Below are 21,461 nucleotides of genomic sequence, written 5' to 3' on the forward strand. Positions count from 1 at the left end.
CCTTCCAGTCCTACATAACAATTTAAATTACAGAACTGCCAAGAAAAGACAACCATGTAGTAGTTTCTATAACAAATTAAACAGTGTCTTTTCAGTTTTAGGCACAAATTAGACTGCAGGTTTGCCATAAAACAACTTCCACTCTCATTTCAAATAATGCACTAGACTTTCTTCAAAGATGCAGTAAAGTATTCCACCTGATGTTCAATGAGTTCTTTATCATATCTGCTGTCAGTGGCAGGGAAACAGTGAAATCCACATTTTCTAAAGAAGTAGAACTTGGGAAACACAAGCCCCCCTCCTTCTCATTGCTTCTGCAACATTAGATACCATAGGCTTATGTAATAATATATTAACAAAGCCAACTAACACGGGCCTTTTCTGAGAATATTGTAGTTTTGTTTAACTATAATTAAAGCTAACATGGAATATTTTTAGGAAAAAGGGAGGGAAGAAGTTTACACAAACATGTTTTCACAGTTCAGGCTTCCCTGGGTACAGATAAGTATCTTACCCAAAATGGCCATGAATCTGCCACAGACTCAGAGTTGCTGATCAGAACTACATCAGACCACTACACTACCATCCCAATTATAGAAAAGTTCAACAATCACTACATTTTAACAACCATTCTCCAACTATCCCATTCTGCCTCTTCCCTTTCAAGTAAATCTTAAGGCTTAAGGAGATAAAAGTTTATTTCTGTGTGCATCTGGATACAAACCAACATGCTGTCACACAGATTATCATCATCTTCATCCTGCAGGCCAGCGACAAAAAAATACTGAGGTTGAATCCTACATTCCCTCCACCTCTTTCATAATCAGTAAACCAGCTATGTGTGAAGACAGTGATAACAGAAAATACAGGATCAGACAGTTTGAAGAAAGTGTCATGCAAACCTCTTTCAACCATCTTCTAATGTGTCATCAGCTGCAGCAGCTTCACGAATATGGCAGAAGGACCGCAATACTCAGATGTCTAAATTAAAACGTATCTACAAGTATACCTCTTGCTTAGCTACAGATTCAAGGAGGAAGCAGCTGTCACTTCTCATATGTGCAGCAACTCATTATCAGCCCTGCTCTTGACACTGCTGCCTTCTGGGGCAGCAGGGGGTGGAAGTAGAGGGCAGATAAAAAGGAAGAGAAGACAGAAAGGTACTACATCTACTTGTTTAAACTAGCTTACGAACTGAAATTTTTAAAGGTTACTTCATGCATAAAAATTGAGGTTCAAGTCCAGACTTGGGATCCCTCAAGGTACCTTCAGATTCGAAACACAAAAACAGATTGTTACTTTAGACTATAATCTAATTCTAATTCATAAAGAATGTCTACTCTTCTTGTGCGTGGTACCCCAAGACTGAGCATCACAATTCTCCTCAGGAGGGAAACATGAATCTTCTGCAGGGATACATAACCCACAATGTGGACTTGCATCTTGAGTCTCCTTTTACTTTACTAGCTAAAGTTAACTTGAAACTCTGAGAAGCCGTATCAGTACAGATTTCTAATGAGAAGTGGCAAGAGGAGAAAGCCTTAACATGGAAACGAGTGAGTGTTCAAACTGTAGCATATTTTGGATGACAAGGACCCCCTCTGCATGCTGCAGAGATATGCGGTATGAAGCTATAATGTAATTCTGCCCTAAACACCTTTAAAGGTTTTGCGACTGTTGGGAAAAATTAAAAGGTTGGTCCTAGAGCTGACTAGACTGCTGCTGTTGCCCAGCAGAAAATAATTTTTTACCCACCATTAACCATTAACCATTGTAGTACAGGCAGCCAGAGGCCTAAGATAGTACATGTATTTCAAGTCCAACTTTAGGATTTCATTTCTTGCCGGTAGCATGCTCAGTGAAAGGCTTTGTTATTCTGCAAAAGACTTGGTTTCTGAAAGACATATGCTAATTGCACAGCTGCCTAAATTTGCAGTCTCCTGTACAGCATTCATTTGGACACAACCAAAAGAGATATAGCACTGCCTTTGGTTAACAGCTGGAACACAGGGCTTCATGACAAGATTGAGGGCTTGGTACCTTCTGTGAGTGGGTAGTAGTACTGAAGAGTGACTAAAGAACAAAAATAGACTCATATTTACCAGCTGTGTTTACAATCAGTCAGAACCAGTCTTTTAGTCTGTGAAAGCCATTCATGTTATTCCATACCAATAACCACCACACACTCACAAAAAGGATTGCAAACATCATCATTTTTCTGCAATCACAGCATCTTTTTGGGCATGTGTCAGTGCTCTATGGAAGTAAATTCTAAATGCTTATTTCGGGACTGTGAAAGAAAAAACCGCAGTCTGATACAGTTTCTAATTGTAACAAAAAAATTCTGAAACATGATTACACACCCAGGCAGTGTTTACACACACACACACAGAAGCATATACTACCTATATAAAGGCCCAAATACACACACAGAGTGCTCTTTTGATCTTCTCCCTTCCCCACTGAAGCTGTCAAGACAGAAGAAAGCGTAATCATTTCTGTCTAGTTACCCTGAAGTGTCTTGCTACTGGAATTTCTTACAATTGGACTTTTAAAGGTTGGAGGTTTTTAAATTTATATTTTCCTGTGAGCAGCCCAACAAAAGAATGATTGGTATGTGCTGATGTAAACATCTTGGTTTAGTCAGATAGGGTTTTTTTCTCCCATTCTTCCAACAATTTTCCATATTTCCCATAAACAGCAGTATAGTCTGGCATGCTGTCAGACACCTTCTGCCCCAAACTTGGCTACGTCTCTCTATGGTACATGTCTGCACATTTCCTTTGCTTAAAAAGCAACGGCCTTATACAGAAAAAAGCTAAAAGAGAAGCTATTAAAACTCAAAAAAAAAAAGAAGGAAGAAAAATTAAAATAAGAAAAAAAAAAAAAAAAGACTCCACACTCAGCATTGGTTTTCCTGTTCATCAAGAGTCAGCAGCCCTCCAGAAACAGGAAGAAGGAAAGTTACTGTTCATAACTGGATGCCAAAATTTAGGAGTAACTAGCTAGTTCTCAGAGCTACAAAATTCATCATCTTTGAAATATCAACAACATAACGACATAACATTTTCTTGCATAAGCAAGCACTGAACTTTTTTTTTCTCCCTTAAGCAATAATAGAATCAAGCGAAAATTTCATTATTAGCTAGACTCTTCAGTAAGCCGCACTTTTATAGAGCAGTATAATGCTAAGAGCCGTTGCCCCATCGCTTCACCTTTCCTAGCAGCATTCTTCAACTCCCAAGTTTAAAGTTGTCTTGTTTAGAGTTGTTCATTAAGTTTTTTTAAACCATGCTGCCCGAAGCCAGCACAATGAAACACTTGATGCCAACATTATTAATTTTACCAGGATAATCCTTCTCCTCCAAGCAAAACATCTGTGTTTTCTAAAGACAGCACTCTCTTACATAAAATTTTAAGTAAGTAAATGCATGCATGGAAAGGGAAGGGGCATGTCGTTAATTTGACAAAAATGAAGCATTCTCAGACTGGCAGCAAGGAGGGTAAGGGGGGAAAAAGAAAATTAGGAACAATGAACTCTTACAGTTATAAGCAATAACTAGTTTAAACTACTTTTTGTCTACAACAAACTTGTAAAAACAAAAAGGGAAATATTTCTTGTCTATGCAAATTGAAGAAATTGAGTAGCGTAAAATCAAAATAAGAACAAGTCTGAGACTGTGCCAAAGAAAACTTGCACTAAGTTTGTAGTCTATAGAATTTCAGAATTATGTTGATTCAGGGGACAAAAATTACTCCTCCCAGTAACCTAGAGCAACCTTGGTCTCATTTACAGTTAGCTGGAAAGAAAATACATTCTTCCAGATTTCTTAATCTGTCACAGTAAACTACTGTAGACTACTGGATCATACAACTCTTTTACAATTTGTTATTAATATAGTTTTTGGTAGTTTAAGTAGCAGTAAAATTTGGTGGTCCTTTTTCAGTCTTGCTCAGATTTTACTGGTTATTTTAAGGGAAAATTAGTAATTTCATACAGAACTTGTTTTCTTAGACAAATGTCTGTGTAGGACTTGAAACTTGTCAACTTTAAGCTAGTAAGAAAATTTAACATATATCCTTGTTAATATTTAGTAAGTCCTACTTTAAGAACATAGAAGACCAAACATCTTCACTGAGAGAACTTCAGTTTTTCCCTTACCGAAGATTTTGACAATTAAGATGAAAGTCATGCTGCCTTTCTCAGGTAAGGAATTAGAAAGAAACACTGTTCGTAAAAGAGAACTAACCAATTACATAGACCGTCCCCAGAAGGGGGTGGGGAAAGTTACACTCTCATTATTCATGGAATGATTCACCACAAAGAAGCTCTCTGAGAAAGAACTAGGTTTTCTGTGGTTTAGCTGCAGTGAAGTTTGATGCTGATTTAGCAGACAGAAATGACTTCTCTTAAAAACACAATATAAGGCAGGTTTTGCACATGATTCTTCTGACAAGCATCCACATCAGTGATTTTTCTTACCTCTTATACAATCTGTACATCAACTCAGCTGCAACTACTACAGCAGCACTCAGAAAAGCTAATGTTTTAAGCACAAGCGTTTACATCAAAATGGAGAACGCAACATTCCCTTTGTGGACGATGTTCAGATGAAAGATAAATTATCCATGAGGAACTTCAGCTTTCAGTCTCCTTTATCAAGAAGCATTACTCCAGGTGGAGCAAAACCAACAAAAAGTAATGAAGTAGCTAAATAAATACTACTCTTTTAGTGTTATTTTTACAGTTGCCCAATGATATTTGCATGTAGGCATCAGAGTATGTAGTGACACACACTACAGTAAAAATTCCTGTTCCTTACGTGCCACCTACAGAAGTCTATTCTTCCATAATCACAGACTAGTAAAGACCTGAAACCAACTCTTCTGTCACATGCCATAGAGCTTCCAGAGATGCTCTCATACCAAAAGAACCGAAAAAACCCCAAACATTTCCAGTTCCAAAAGCAATGAAGACATTGCTCAGAAAACCTTTTTCTTATGCTTTGGGTTTCAGTTCACATGTACTTTCAGGCAGTATGGAGTACCTTCTGCAGCTTTACATACTATCCCCTCCTGTTGTATATTTGGCTATCAAGAATTCAAGCCACCATTATACATTAGATTGCTCTTTCTACATACATAGTGTCCTGTATGAAGAACAAAGCACACGCACCTAATATAATTAAGAAGACGGGGCAGAAAGTTAGTGTTTATTTACACAAGTTTCCTCAAACCTATATAATCTGACATGCCTAGTGTAAAACCTAGTGAACGACAGTCTTGTTTAATGACTTCAAAGAAGAGATGGCTTAATCAGAAGCAGCAAAAAATTGTATAGTTCGACAGCAGTAAGTGGCAACTGAAAAAGAAAATCATGTGCTAAAGTCTTTAGAAGAAATACAGGAAACATTCACTAAAAATAGGGAATGAAGTGACAGGAGTAGAGAGATTTCTCTGCGTTCGTAGAATGTCAATATCAGTATTTGGCTATTTAAGTTGCTTAAAACTACTTTCAGGCTATTTAGTTATTAGGATGATTAGAAATGGCTAGGTCTTCATCCGGTCAGTAACTCAACTGGCCTCCACCTGCTGACTGGAAAGAATTACAGTCAAGCAAATAACTTATCATCAGACAGTAGAAAACATGTTTTTTTAATTCATGTAAACTTGCCTTCTCTCGAAATTTAAGACTTAAAAAGATCTGTCAAAGAATGTATAAATCAAAATGTACTTGCAACAAACATTAGGTGGACCTACAATATCCATTACGCCTAAATAATGTAAAAACCTGTACATCAGTATATTGCTATTAACTGTCTCTCCTCAGTGCTGCAGTTTTGCAAAAGCATAATTTAAACCCTTCCTTCCACCTCCTTCACACACATACCTCCCCAAAGGCTCCTCGACCAATCACCTTCAGGATTTCAAAATCTTCTTTATGTAGTCGCATCTGTTTCACTTTAGATGTAAAAGGTTTCGCTGAAACAAAGGAAAATATCAATCATTTTAAAAAAAACAAAACACACCAAAACAAAAAAACCCAAACAACAAGGTAACAGTAACATAAAATAAATGGTCTGTTGTCTTCAGCGTTGTGATTACATTTTGCTTATAAACCTATATTCCCTAATGTAATATAATGAAGTTTAAAGCTAGAAATAATGACCAATAAGAACTAAGCCAAAATTGCTGTGAGAAAAACTTTATGAAGTAAGCTTGCTTTCGTTTTTTTTAATTTAAAGAAAAAAAAAGAAGTTAAGCTGATTATATTTTTTCTGCAGTCTTTTGAGTTCATAGACACCCACTGCATCTGTGCCATATGTTGCTAACTCTGGTTGCAAAAGCAACGTGTAATATAATGAGGAGTTCACTTTGGACAATATGAATTTCTCTGCCAAGGAGCAAAACAATATTGTATTCAATGAAAAATTAAAATGCTGATCAATGACAACTGGAAAGGCAATACTGGCTTAGACGATGTTATTTTTGGAGACCACTTCAAGATAGGGGACACCTAATAGCCAATTCTCGCTTCCAGAAGCCAAGAACAGTTGTAGTCAAGAATCACATTCAGTGCAAAAACCCCACATACATGAAGTTAAGCTTCATTTCCTTCTTCTTCTTCCTCTCTTTTATAGTATCTTTGAAAGCATGAAACAAAGTAAGGTGTTATAGTCCAGCTAGGTAACCCCAGTGTTCTTTGCAATGAAACAGTATCAGGAGGACTGTTCCCCTCCTTCAGTCCCATTTAGCACTACAACTAACAAGTCCCTCTTCATTAACACATTCTCTGCATGCCTGCAAAACATCCAAGTTACTGATAACTCTACCTCAAAAACCACATAACACAACCTTTGGTAAAAAAAACAAGCAAACAAACAAATAAAAAAAAAAACAACCCAAACCCAAAACTTTAAATAATTAAGCAGGAAAAGGAGTTCTTTTAAAAATAATTGTTTTAAAATCACGTTTAATACTTTACACAAATGAAAACTATTACTAAAACAGAAGCTTCAGTAAATATGGTTCATAAAAGTTGCCCACAAAAGAAGGTTGTATAACCCTGTGTACACAGGACTGGAATGGATCTCAGAAAATGTTAAAATCTATTTCTGACTCAAAGGCAGTCTTTCTCAGTGATCCTAAACAAGCACCTCCAGATAGTTCACATACAGCTTCACATCTGTAAAACAGGGACAAGTATTTTCTGTAAGAGACAAGGCACTGACCATCACATAATTGGATCAAGAAAGAAAAAAAAAAGCACATCGTATGGTATTCATAACCTTTTTTAGCTTATGCTTTCATGGTACAGGGACCCATCTATGTCCACTTCTATCTATCAGAGGCTGATGGAATTAGTATAGCTTTATTTGCAGTGAAGAGCTGTAACAGGCGCTATACTGCGGAACAGCTTGTTCATAATAACGTTTCTAAACAAAAATAGGAATCGGTTTTCAAAAGCTCCAAAACCAAATGACCCTACATAAGAACCAAATTCTATCTAGGCACATGTAAGAAACCCAGTTTGGATTCTCCTAGAATTCAGCATTTTGCCTTTGTCATGGTTTAACCCCAGCCAGCAGCTAAGCACCACACAGCCGCTCACCCACTCCCCACCCTGGTGGGGTGGGGGAAGAGAATCAGAAGAGTAAAAGTGAGAAAATTCGTGGTTTGAGACAAAGACAGTTTAACAGGTAAAGCAAAAGCCACACGCACAAGCAAAGCAAAATAAGGCATTCATTCACCACTCCCCATGGGCAGGCAGGTATTCATCCATCCCCAGGAAAGCAGGGCTCCGTCACCCGTAACAGTGACTTGGGAAGACAAACGTCATCACTCCAAACATACCCCCTCCCTTCTTCTTCCCCCAGCTTTATACGCTGAGCATGATGTCATACGGTATGGAATATCCCTTTGGTCAGTTGGGGTCAGCTGTCCCAGCCGTGTCCCCTCCCAGCTTCTTGTGCACCCCCACCCTGTTTGCTGGTGGGGTGGGGTGAGAGGCAGAAAAGCCCTTGACTCTGTGTCAGCACTGCTCAGCAGTAACGACAACATCCCTGTGTCATCAACACTGTTTTCAGCACAAATCCGAAACACGGCCCCATACTAGTACTGTGAAGAAAATTAACTCTATGCCAGCCAAAACTAGCACAGTCTTTTTAATGTTATGAACTAATCCTGACAAAAAAAACCCAAACCCTAATACTGATACAGATAACCCATCATTCAGTTTAGAATTTTGATATTAACACACAACCCTTCAAGGCACTACAAAACCCTTGTCCAAAAGCCTACTGCCTACTGTTCAGCAAAGCAATTTTATAAACTGAGTCAAGACACGAGCTACCTGTATTTTTAATACCTAAAAAAACCCTCACAAGACTTCTTTATCATAGTCCTTAAATTAGCATTGTAAATCACGTCTGAAAAACAATGATGCAAAAACGAAGGGTCTTAAGTTTCTCCTGTTAAGCAATACAGCACACCTCTACTAATGTTAGTGGTACAATGGATGAAAACCTTTAAAAATCTCAAGAGGTTTCCAAGTCTGAGCTTAGCCAATTTTTCTAAAATTCCTCAGATGCCATGAATCAACTCTCCACCAGGAATTACATTTGTTACAACTACAGGAACATCAGCTTACGATTAGAAAAACTTAGGGTTTCGGTCCAAATAGTAAAGATGCAGGCATATAACACTGAGATTTTCACTTCAGTGGTATTTTTACTTTATAGCAACTTAATTAAAAATATTTAATTATACAATTAAAATACAGGTTTAATATTACATTTAAAATACTTTGAAAATGTAATTTAAACAGAAGTATGCAACTCAAGTTCACAGAAATTCCCCAAACTTTCAATTAATCTTTTATACCTTGAAAGAAAGGTCTAGCAATAATAAAAATAAGTGACAACAAAATGTATTGCTTTACTGGGATAGACTCAGCTGTACTGCTCTAATACAAATATTAATACTACTGACGAATACTACTGAACAAATTAAAGCAAGCCATTAAAGCCTTTTAACTTGAAAAACAACTGATTGAAAACAAACGTGTAGTTCTCAACTTCAACATTTTTTGACCATTATAGGCCTGGCTGGAGTATAAGGCAAAATATCTTGTTAACAAGCAACAGCATAGCTGTTTAAACCACAAAACTCTTCCTCACTTTATATTGTAAGGAAAGGCCTGTCATTCCTTAATTATTACATTTTGGAATCTTCCAGGGTTCCCATAGGGACACTGGAAAAATAAACATCATTATAACTACTTCAGTAAAATACAGCCGACAAAAATAGGTTTGGATTAAGTTTAATGATTTGGAGTATCAGTGTTAGTGGAAAAATTTGTAAACTCTTTTCTTTAATTTTTTTAATCACCTCTAGCAACAGACAGGTTAATGTATAGTCAATCAGTTTTATGAAGAAAAATACAATCCAAGAAAAGAAAAGAAAGAAGAAAAAAGGAAGAAAAACACGAATTGCCCTAGGAATGTGCTCCAAATAGCTTGTTCCAAAAAAGGTCAATTTGCTTTATCATCAATGTTGTTTGTCTGCTGTGCAAACATCTGCTGTTCTTGTGGCAACAGCAATCTTAAGTACAGAAAACTTGGCCTGGCCAAGGGTCTTGGAAGGCATATCTTCAGACAGCCGTTTCATACATCCAGCTTTCCAGACTATGAGGTTAACAGGCGGACTTTTTGCAACTAGTTTGGCAATGTCATATGAGCCGTTACAAAGACAGCAAACTAAGGTCAGCGAACGGTTTTCAAAACGCAATGTGCTCAAAGGGCTCCCTGCAATGCAGCTCTGTTAAAGCATACAGGTACACAGCCCTCCCCTGTTTACAACCCCATCCCCAGATTCATCGTGAAGTTAACGGAGAACACCACTCTCCTTTTCAGAAGAAGATGCAGTTTCCTTCATCGCTGATACCAGTGACACACTGTCTTTGCAGTTTTTTGAGAGCAAAAGGCAGTATGGGCATTTCCTTTGGTACTTCATTCAACCTACAGAAATACACAGAGGGATAGCTGATTTTTTCTGCACAGACATCCCTTTCCAAGGTTGCTAGCCATGTGTGATACAGATTAGGAACCAGCAGTTTTCTCTGTCAAATTGAATTCTTCCTCCTCCAAATCAAAGAGTAAGTGTGGGCAGTGTGTCCCCTTGCTACTCCTGGATTTTCAACTCAGCAGGAACCAAAGTTCCTTATATAAAACTTTCAAATTTGCCTGTATGTTCTCTATGGCCACAAGCTGGCAAGTCATAGATAGAGTGTGTGGAGTAGGTTACTCTGAAAAATATTCTATGTTGCTATCAATCACCATGGAGGAGATGGATAGATAAGACTTGACCTATAAAAATGTTCTACAAAAACATTAGCCACGCCACCTGGCCAATACTTCCGATCCCACGCTGCCTGGGAAAACTGCACCACCACCCTCTTGGCAAGATCTCTTGCACTTATTCAATCAGTTATACATGGCAAGAAAAACCAATCTCCCAATTCACCCTCAGGGGTAACAACACACTGCAGTAGGAAGCTAAGCTGTTTTTTGAAACAAGGTGAACCTGTCATGACTATTCCTTCAAGTTATTTAAGTCTCTATGGGTCTTTCCCCACATCTTATGGTTCTAGCCATTCATTCCCTTTATGCTTATAATGCATTCAAACAATACAAATCAGTGAATGAAAAATTCTACAAGTGTTTGAAATTTCAGAGTTTCTTCCCCCCAGTTGAAATTTGACTAGAACTTCACCTGAAGTAACACTTCAAGCACAGAGAAAAACAGCAGGACTCCAGAGGGGCATACGTTCTAGCCCCTGGCCCTGAAAAGGGAGGATTTTATTACAATTGCAACAATTGCCCAGCAGAAGAGAGGCAAAAAATTGCATTCTGCAGTAGTGATGTTGAGCCTCAATAATCTGTTTATCATATTTATGGGAGGAAAGCCGTTACTAGCATTACTTACAGCATGTTTAATACCAAGGTGTTTAATTTTTAAACTCTTGGAGTTAAAAGTCCATCTCCTGAAGAGCTGACACAGGGAGAACGGTGACATGGTTGATAACCCAATACAGTTTAGTTCTATGATTATACACTTGACACCAAACAACATCAGAATAATAAACCAGCAGCATTGGATGCTTTATTTGCAAAGTTAGTCTCATGCTCCCACTTTGCTCGCTCTCTCCCTCCAGCTCCCAGTTTCTGTCTGCAGAGCTTGGGCAGGGCTAGCCCTGAAATTCAGATTTTTCAGGGCTAACCTGCTGGCTGTGGGGGAGAAGCTAGTGGTGAGCTCCTTCCCCCTCCCTCATCTGCTAGTGCCCTTTTCCCTCCCCAGCAAAGCAATGCAGTGAACCGGAGCTGATTAAACCCAAGTAAGATTATGTTGACTGTTTACAGAAAGTGCTGCAGACTTGAAGCAGCAATTGAAAATGGGTCCCCACAACTGATTTAAATAGAAAACAAAACAGAACAGGATAGCATTTAGGAATTCCTCTTGGTGCCTCACTGATGCCATAGTCGCTTTTTGGATAAACAGGCTGGCTAACTCTGCTCAGACAGAAGACTGTATCTTCGACTGCCAGGTCTCAGTAAGATATCCACGTCTTACTGCCCAAAGGAATTACAAAACATCCTTAGTGATCCAGGTACCACACAGCAAACCCAGCCTTCTGCCCACTGCACTGTTCAGTGTAAAATACCATGTCAAACCAAAGATACAGAAATTAAAAGCTGTATCCACCAGAATTGTCAACAGCAGTGGTGAAAGTTCATTATGAAGGAAATAGATTGGAAATTAAACCACCACCATGGAAAACTAGCTGCCATTTCAAGACAAACCCCCTTTCCTTCACTAGTTAAAAATAATTATAAAAATATATACAGAGCTTTCCCATGCAAAGGAAAAAAATCACATATCCTAAGAGATTGTCAGTTGAATACCAGAAAGCTCCCTGACTCCTTCTAATGGTGTCCTTGAAAAAATAATTGTGGTTTGTTTTTTTTTTTGGAACAACAAAGCAGAATAATACATCAATAGCTTTGTTTTTAAAAGCATTCTGCAGTTTTGAAATTTCTGCTAAATTCCTGGAAGGAATTTTACAAGTGTTTTTATTTTACAGGCTCAGTCCAAACCTAACGTATTTATTTCCACTGGCTTCTATCAGCTGTGATTATGAAATGTGTAAATAGCATTTTTGAGTTAAGACAAACCATAACTGGAGGTTTCAAAAAACTCCAGATAGGAGATGTGAGAGAATACTCCTCCCAAAATAAACAGTATTTCTCAAAACAAAGGAGAAATAATTGACAATCAGCAAAGCAGAGCTATTTAAAGCCTAATTTAATTGAGAGGAGATGGAAAAGAAATCTCTCCTCTCCACCCACCTAAGATTGGCAAAACAGCACGAGAAAGCTTTGTTGCAGTTTCTGCCAACTCTCTGGAAGAAACAAGGGGCAAAACACTGTAGTCAACAGTGATAGCAGCTGAACCACAGAATATTAGTTAAGGCAACGTAAAAAATAGAAACCACAAATACCTTTCTCAGTTTTAACAGTTAAGATTCGGTTTTCACTCCCTCAGAACATTTTTAACTTTTTTTTCCTGATGAACAGTTAAGTGCCAACATCTGTAAGCAAAAGTTAAGAATCTGGCATTTTCCAAGAATGAGAAGCATGCCCACAAATTCCTGTACTATGGTATAGACAGACACAATATTCTGGATCCTATTCATCTTGGAAAAAAGTAATCTGTTCTCATCTAGGTCAAGTGGAGACCATCCAGCCATCTTTGGCTACAGCTACCACAAAAGATTCTTCAAGAGGAACTTTAAAATCAGAGAGAGAAATAAAATATCTTTCCGAAACATATGAGAGTAGTTCTGTTTTTTCCCTCCCCAGACTCAGATGAAAAATAAACCCTGCATTCATGAAACACCCACCGCAGATCTGGCCAAAGCTTCCACACCACATCAAGAGATGGACATTATTTTTTTTATATTACCACTCTTCCATGTCACAAGAACTTTAGTAAACCACCCTATGTTTAAATATTATTATACCAGCAGCAAAGTGAAATATTCAACTTTAATTCATCCTGCTGTGCATCGGAATTCTGATGCAATTCTTGTAGCATGGTCAGTAAAATCTTTACTATAGGACTCCTCTTCCACCTAGTAAAGATGGTGGAAGTGCTCTGGGAGCACATGAAGAGCAGACAGAAAAAAAGTTTTGTGGTCGTAAAAAAACCTGAAAGGCTAACAAAGGAGAATGAGAAAGGTGGGCTTATGCGTATAAAGCAGAACATGGCTTAGACTCCATCCCTCATGCTGTCACAGAGCTGGAGAGAAATCAATTAAAATCACACTTCTGACAGTCAAGCTTAAACTTTGCATTCCTCAATATTTGACATGTAACTCAAGATGCTGGTATTTGACTGCCAAAAAATGCTTGGATGCTTAAGCTGTAAATAAAACCAATCGGACCTGTGTTTAGAATTGCTTAGAATTACTACATGTTCTGAAAAATCAAAATAAACCAGGCATCAAAAATTAGTACCTTAAGTAAAATTCATAATCCCTCAATGCATTATTTTTTATTATGTAAAATAGAGATATCACCGTTTAATATGACTAGGCTGTTGAAAAATCCTATCTTACTGTTTGTGAAAGACTATGTGTTGATGAGTATCAGAGAGGAAAAAAACCCACATATTATGCAATAAATAAAGAATGTGCAACCACACAGTAAATCGGGGGGGCCCAGGAGGGGGAATGACTACCTGTCAAGTAACTCTAAAGAACAGGTATTTTGTAACCACAACAGAAGGCTGCAATATGTACTCTCTCAAGGGAGTTGTGGAGGCATCATTAATTTCCTTTGTTCTGCATTTACGGTTTTGCATATCTATTTTATTTATATTTCAAATAATCCTCTCATTTAAAAAATGAAAATTAATCCTCTCTAGAAATTCTGGTGCATACTATAATAATACAGAAGTATTTTACCACTAGCAACTTCGGTCCAGAGAACACAGGCAGCCAGTACGTAATCCTCACTGACTAAAGGACCAATGTGGCAGGTTGTCGCCCTCTGTGTGGACCATCACCCTGGTCAGTTTCCCAGGTATTTTGCAGCACTTTAGGAGCCTCCTGTTCCATTTCTGAAGCTAGAAAAGGATTTTAAGGGATACTCAAACATCTGTCTAATATTGCAGCCTGCCTTACACTCCCTCCTCTTGCCTCACAAATACACAAATACACGATCCAGTTTCACCTCTTCCCCACTGTGACTCCTCATCCGAATGTTTTCCTTCTCAATTATTCAGTCCTAACCTCTCCCACCAGACTCGTCATCTAGTATCACTCTGCCCTGTCCGCACTTAGCTTTGCCACCACACCTGATGGTTTCTGTCCACAGCCTCCTCAGTTTTCTCCACATCTGTACCTTGCCTGCTTCTTGTATCGGTCTGCTCATGCCTATCTCTACCTCCAGGCCCCCATCCCGTTACCCTGCTGGTCACAGAAGCCACCATCTGAGCAAAGTTCTGCTAGTTCTCCAATTTCTTACTTTTCCTTTCAAATGCTAGTCTACCCAGCTGAAGTCTCTCTTCCAAAGTCACAGTTTCGGTGATGATGCCCTGCCACCATTCTTTCTTTCTTTCTCCTTTTACCACCACTAGTCTTGAGTGCTTTTAGTTTTCATTAAATTGTGACTAACAAACAAGGACTTGAGCTACACAACATCAGCCTGCCTTTCTTTTACTTCAGAATTTTAATTAAAAGGAAAAACTGTTTTTGCAGTCATCTATACAAAGCAAATATAACTGAGGTCAGACACTTGATTTTTTGCTGATACTGAGAGTTTCACTATATATTACATGAGCAATGAACATTATTCACTTTCATTTTCGAGGGGGGAAAAAAGCTGCAAAAGGTCTATAAAACTGAAAGCACTTTTAATATCTTAATTAAAGGACATGCTCTAAACCTTGTGAGAAGGGGTGTGAGCAGACTCTCCATGAACTCTCCTCTAAAATGACTCTTGTTTGTGTAGCCATGTATTCTTAGCACATACTTACACGCAGAACTTGTCAAAATGCACACCTGTCAAGTCTCATGCAGCACAAGAATCACTTGAGTCCTGTCCCTCACTCCTCCACCATGGTGCTTTTACCCCCAAATTCACTGCAAATCATTGCAGACACTTGCCAGCAAGCTGCAAGGGCCTCAGAGCAGAAGGCTAGTAATGCAGTCGAGCTCTAATAGCAGGCAAATTCTTCTGCAGAACGTTGCAGGCAAGCCTCCACCATATGAACTGACATCTTATGTAACAACATCCTTTGTTTCCTCCTTAAAACCATGGCATAAATCTGCTCACAAGACCTTCATATACAGCAGGTTTCACTGATGCTATTGTTTATATTTCTATTATATATTTATATTGTTTATATTTTATATTACATTGTTTATCTCTCAAAAGTCCCAGTCAGGATTGGAGAACTCTGGGTAACAAATATCATACAAATGCACACAATTACACTCCTAATCCTGCCTTTATGGACAACTTTTTAAATGGAAGATGTTATATGAAGTCTTGCATTCATGATCTATACCTGACATTAAATTGAAGTTCAAACATTAAAAGGAAGTTCAAAACTCATAAAAGCAAAAACTACTTCCACGTAATGAATGTCAAATGGAAACATTTAAAACTATAGTAAGAACTTAATAGCGTGAGAAGGTATTTTGCCTAGGTTAAAATACACATTTTCCAGTCACATTTTTAATTTTCTTTAGAAGTAACCACTCATTGTCATTAGATAGATTTTTAAAAAGGCATTTGTGATCCAAATAAATCAAAAATTACTTCTGAACACTGCCTGCATTAGTTTTACACTGTCTTATATATCCTGTGGGTTATCTGAAATTAGTGAAAATAAGAAAATAGATCGTATTGCACGTCATCAATACCTCACAGTAAAATGCTGCTTTTGAGTGTTAAGCCACTGTAAATGCAATGAAAAACAAAGATATACTACTGCAGTCTCTATGACTGTTTTTCAGTAAACTTTCAAGTTCCCAGTCACAAAAAAAGAAAACTAAACACCCTTCCTATGGCCACAGAAGTTTTTCTGCCTCCACACACACCTCACACCATTTTAATGCCATCACCCTATATTATTTCTGCTGCTAGAACTGCAAACTACTCATTTGTTCGCTCCTTGTATTCAAGCTGGGCAATGCAATTGAACATGTTCTTTATTGTCCGGGGTTTTTTTGCATTGACAAAATGATAAAAAGACAGTAATTCTAGAAAATGTGATGTTAAGTCATGTTTCAAGAACTCTTCTCAGTTTCACTACATTTTAGGAAATTACAACTATAACAATATTCCTTTATTAAACTAACAGCACTCCGTAAAGATTTTCAAAGATCTTAGAACTTCAGCACTCTTTCACAGTTACCTTAAAACTAACATAATTAAAATTAATAAATAATTCATCATTTGAAAGTTCAGTGCCATTAGAATGTAAATTGCCTATAATGAACTTGATTTGGCCCACTTGAGAATAAAGACCATATCATAGTGCTTATGCACCTAACTGTGCACCAGATCCGGCACTCTATTTCTCATCTTCGCTTTCTTCCTGATTAAGTGATCACTGTAAAATAATGCTGATTAAGATATTTTTATTTTGACCCCATTTCACCTTATGGTAATTTTAATCATTCAATCTTCAGTGCAGTTGAATCACTAAAATCTACTACTACTTCAAAAAAGATCAACGATCCCCATTAATATAAATCAAACTTTCAACAGAATCTTGACTTTGACGGTGACAAATATATTTCCCAACACCTATAACTACCCAACAGCATACATTTTCTGTAAGTAGTAAGTTCCCACATAAACCACGTATGCCTCTGCTCTCACATGCACAAGAGATTCTTGCACCACAGCCCTTTTTGCTTTGATCCACACTTCCTTTGTATCACCAAGGATTCAGTAAATAATAATTCTGGAACCCAGATCACTGATGGATCAAATTAATTATGAAACCAAAGAGAAGCTTTAACTCGTTTTTTATTCAGTTTTTCTCTGTTCAATTTTTAGGCCCCCTTATGCTTGTATTACCCAAACACTAAAAGGTTTTCAAACCACCCTTTAAGGGCATATTGTTTCAAATTAAGCCTTCAGAAGAACTCCTAATGAATCAAGTGAAGGGATTTGCTAAGCGGTACATCTGAACTGACTTTTGTGCTACTGAGCACACTATATATTTCAGTAACCCCATTGATGCCAAGTCAGAAATGAGAGAGACGTCAAAACCATGAGCTCTTGCATGCATGTATTTGCAGGGCTGAGCCTAAAGTAAGAGTCTTTTGAATCTTATTCCCTATAGTAACACAGAGTTGTATTGCTGTATGTGTGTTATGATAGGCTACATAAGTATCTCCTTATTACTACATTGATTAAAGGCAATTTTTCTATGACAATGTAATAATTTTATAACAAGGTACAATTATTTGGTTTTCTTTATCAGCTTCAGATAGAAAGAGGAGGCAGAAAGTGACGCTAACACTCTTCCTGTATACGAAGTTTCAGTTTCAACCTATAAACTAATCAAAGAGAAGAATTAGTTTCAACACAAACTATTCTTCATTTTCAAATTCTAGATGCTTTTACAAAATTTTGTATGCTTTTTTCCCTAAATGTGGACAGGAGAGGTAGTCTTGTATGCATCTGAAAAGATGCACTGGAGAAGAAGTGTTTTGCAAGTTGTGATACTAAATGCAGCAAATATTCATTGAGTTCTGAAAATTCTTTGAATGCTTTTACCCAAGTTTTATCTCAAAAGTTTTGCTTACCAGCAACTTGAAAGGAAAAGCCATGTGAAGACACAGCATACACAAACAAGTTTGAGATAGTAATGGGATAATAAGGAAGTTGGACATATTTTCAGAAGAGCACAGAACACAAATTCATTAATTTCTATACAAATGCAGCAGTTTTCAGGGGAGAGAGTACTCATTTAGTTACCTCAATAACACAACCACGCTTCAGAAATAGGTAACACACACAAAGCAAAATGAATGCTAGGATTTCATGACTTTTCACTCTAGAATTAGTTTAGAGAAGGTTTGTTCTACAAAAAAAGTACTTGTAGGGAGATGAATTCATAGCTCACTTTTCCAAACGTCACCTTGGTCCACAGATCCCAGAACAGCAAGTTAAGTAGTTCACAGTAAAATGCAGACATAAACATTTATTTTTCGTATGGATAATTTATGTTCCACATTATATGACTAAACCCATTTTGCTAATTATTTCATCATCTTTCCCTGTTCAGCAAGAGTCCTCAGTTCAAACTGCTGGTCACAACACCTTTTCTTCCTCCAGACTTTAGTCTGTGTTCTTGAGCAACATACTGAATTACTGCAAGCTTGACAACAACATGGAAGATGGTCAAAACTTTCTGAAATCCAAATCCTACAAATTCTTAACACTCATCCATATGAAAACAACACCAAAATGCTACTACTAAAAATGAAGATTAGTGATAACAAAGCCTCAAATGGGTATTTGGAAATAGTTATATTTGAAGGTATGGGTCATGAGCGTACCTATCCATGTCACTGTCAAACAGAGCTTGTTATTTTTAAATTGTTCCTGAAAAATGGTTCAGGTCCTAGGTCAAACCCAGATTGCTTCCATAACACACAGCACTCCCTAACTATTACCAAAAACATGAGAATTGTAACATTTCCCCTCCTACACTCTGAACATTGGTTTTTTTCTGATCTCAAATCCTTAGGAAAGTGTGGCAACTCCTGCGCTCATTAACACCTATTTTTAGATTGTTACTCTGTATTTACTTAGAACTTACCACAAAACATTCTTATTAGTTTCAGCTTGGTTTCACAGCATTGCTCACATTGCTCAACAACAAAAAACCCCTTTAATTTGTTGCTCTTTTTTAAATTCTCTAGTTATATCTTAGCAAATAAAACTGTCAAACATAAGGGAAAATTGAGCATGCAATACATGCAAGAATTCAGAATTAATTTCCCCCAACAACTCAGATTCAACTCATGCACTATTCATACCTTTTCATGCCTATCTAGACCTTGTCAACTTTCTGCTCTATATTAATACTTACTTCCAGCCAAAACTTTCTCTATTTATCATAAAAATATAATATTCAACTGATTGTTTAACTATTCTCAGTTTATCTCAAAGTACATTCAAAAAACTTCTGTACAGTAAGAAACACACACCTGGAAAACCTGAATTCAGTCCACAAACAGTATCTACTGTAAGCAACTTTAGCAATATTCACTCAGAGGAAACAGGCTGTTTATCTAACTGCCTAAATGGAAAGGACTCTTTTAAACAATAAGGCATTTGGGGATTACTTTCTTATTCTTTTTTCAAATAATGATGGCTCATAAATTAAAAATTCTACATACAGCAGCAAATGGAAGGCTGGTATTTACAAAGGCCATTGTGTAGATTTTTTTACAGCTAGTCCATAAAAAGCAAACAAACCAGAAGGGCAGAATACAGTCCTTAAGAAGAACTGTCAGACACACCTGGATTTATTTTTAAATTAACAATTTTGACTAAGCATCATCACCACCAACAAAACCTTTTACATATAAATACACTTGAACCACTGTCAGGGGAGTGACACAGAGGTGAAAGCAGCAACACCTCCTACAGTCACAGCACGTGTTTGCATCCAGGTCTCCTCATAACTTCTACCCATCACCTGACTTGAACCAGGTATGACTAAGCAGAAGATGTTTCAAAGACAATTCACTTTTTGCATGCTCTGCAAAAGTATGGGGGTGGCAGGAGAGACTCCTAAACCCAGGCAGCCTACCACAACATCCCCTTGCCTCTTAATCCCAGGGAAACACCCTGGGAACCAGACAGAAGGGTGGGAGCAGACATCTTCCTGTACAGGTGCTGTAATTGCAACAAAACCTTTAACTCAAGGACTCCAATCAACCACAAGGCACAATTAACAGGAAACTAAGCTTTATTAGTCACTTCTGGTTCATGAAATTACTTCTGAGGGTTTGTTGTTTTTCTGTTTTCTGGGTCTTTTTAATCAAGAGTCTGTGTCCAGACTCCTAGCATAACCAGCAGACACAACTGCTTGAGAACTGATTACTCCTTCCAGCTCTTTTAGCAAACAGTTATTTAAAAAAAAAAAAGGTAACAGACAAATATTTTGCATAAAGTTTGGGCAACTCCAAGGGTAACAACTTCTCCAATTTACTACTACTTTTGACACACAAATGTGGAAAAGACTATTAACAGCAAAGTGAAATCTCACTTTATGAAGCTGAGAAACCTTTCTCTAGAAGACTGACATCCACAGGATATTTCTTCTAGGAAAATAATTTAATACACATTGATTTGGAAAATTACTGCAATAGGATTTCAAGATGTTTTGGACCCATATCCTCAGAAGAATGCAAACATTTAACTGCTATTGAAATCAACAGGACACCTGTGAGACTAGATAACTGTCAAGCCTGATGCAAACTGCCAACTTCGGACAAGACAGAATTATGAAATTTATTTGCGTACACAAGAGTTCATTACAAAAGAAATTAGAAGAAACTTCAGAAAATTAGAATTAGGTATTCACTCGTGTATTAGAAAGATGTCCAAGCCCATAAAAAAAGAGAGTAATCAATATATACAACACCCTCAACTTCCTCATCCATCATTTTGTTTGTATTTCAAATTTTTACTTATTTACACAGAGGGCTAGACAAAATTTTAATGATAGGGGAACACCTTGGTATCACTTGCCATCAGAAATGTTCAAAACCCCTATTTTTTTGCATTTAATTGCAATTTTTTCCTGATTTAATAAAACAGGCATTTATATACATTTAACTACAAAGGGCTCACCTTCCAATGACAATGCAATGGTAACTTTACAAAATAGAGCATATATTTTAGAGACAGAGTGAGTTTGGTGACGTATGTTAACAGTTACTACCTTTTCATATCTTGCTTCTACAAAGTTACTCTGAGAGAAGTTTAAAATCAAATTACTTTCCTACACTTTTTTTTGGAGTATATCCTCTCATAATCTTTTCATCAAACACGTAACTTACAATTAAGTTGTTGGGATCTTGAATATCAAAATTCATCCAACATCAAACTTCCTCAGATGACTTATACCACCCTTGCAAAAGGTTCTTTCTACTGGAGTCAGTTACAGCATGTTCTCCTAGCCATCATGAGTTTTCCCTAGCTAGGGTTTTTCCCTGCCGCTGTGTTTTCTGCATAAGCCACAGTGCAGTGCCTCCTCTCTATGTACCAACCTACAAAGGACCAACATCCACTGCAGACATAAATCTTACTGCTTGCTTCTTTATAAATTTCAAATAATGAGCCACTCTGTACTATTTC

The 21,461-nt window shown here is 37.4% G+C and overlaps 1 protein-coding gene across 4 annotated transcripts in view; it reads right to left on the minus strand.

Moving 5' to 3' along the window:
* CDC42BPA (CDC42 binding protein kinase alpha) overlaps positions 1-21,461 on the minus strand; it is a gene marked incomplete at its 3' end in the record, with an annotated part of 187,639 nt that overhangs the window by 118,726 nt on the left and 47,452 nt on the right. For all 4 annotated transcript variants that reach the window (XM_081997793.1, XM_081997796.1, XM_081997795.1 and 1 more), the window contains exon 2: positions 5,891-5,982. In XM_081997793.1, coding sequence (XP_081853919.1) covers positions 5,891-5,982 — 92 coding nt within the window. The remainder of the gene's footprint in view (positions 1-5,890; positions 5,983-21,461) is intronic.

Source organism: Phaethon aethereus, assembly GCF_964289735.1.
Source record: "Phaethon aethereus genome assembly, chromosome: 3".
NCBI classification, from domain to species: Eukaryota; Metazoa; Chordata; class Aves; order Phaethontiformes; family Phaethontidae; genus Phaethon; species Phaethon aethereus.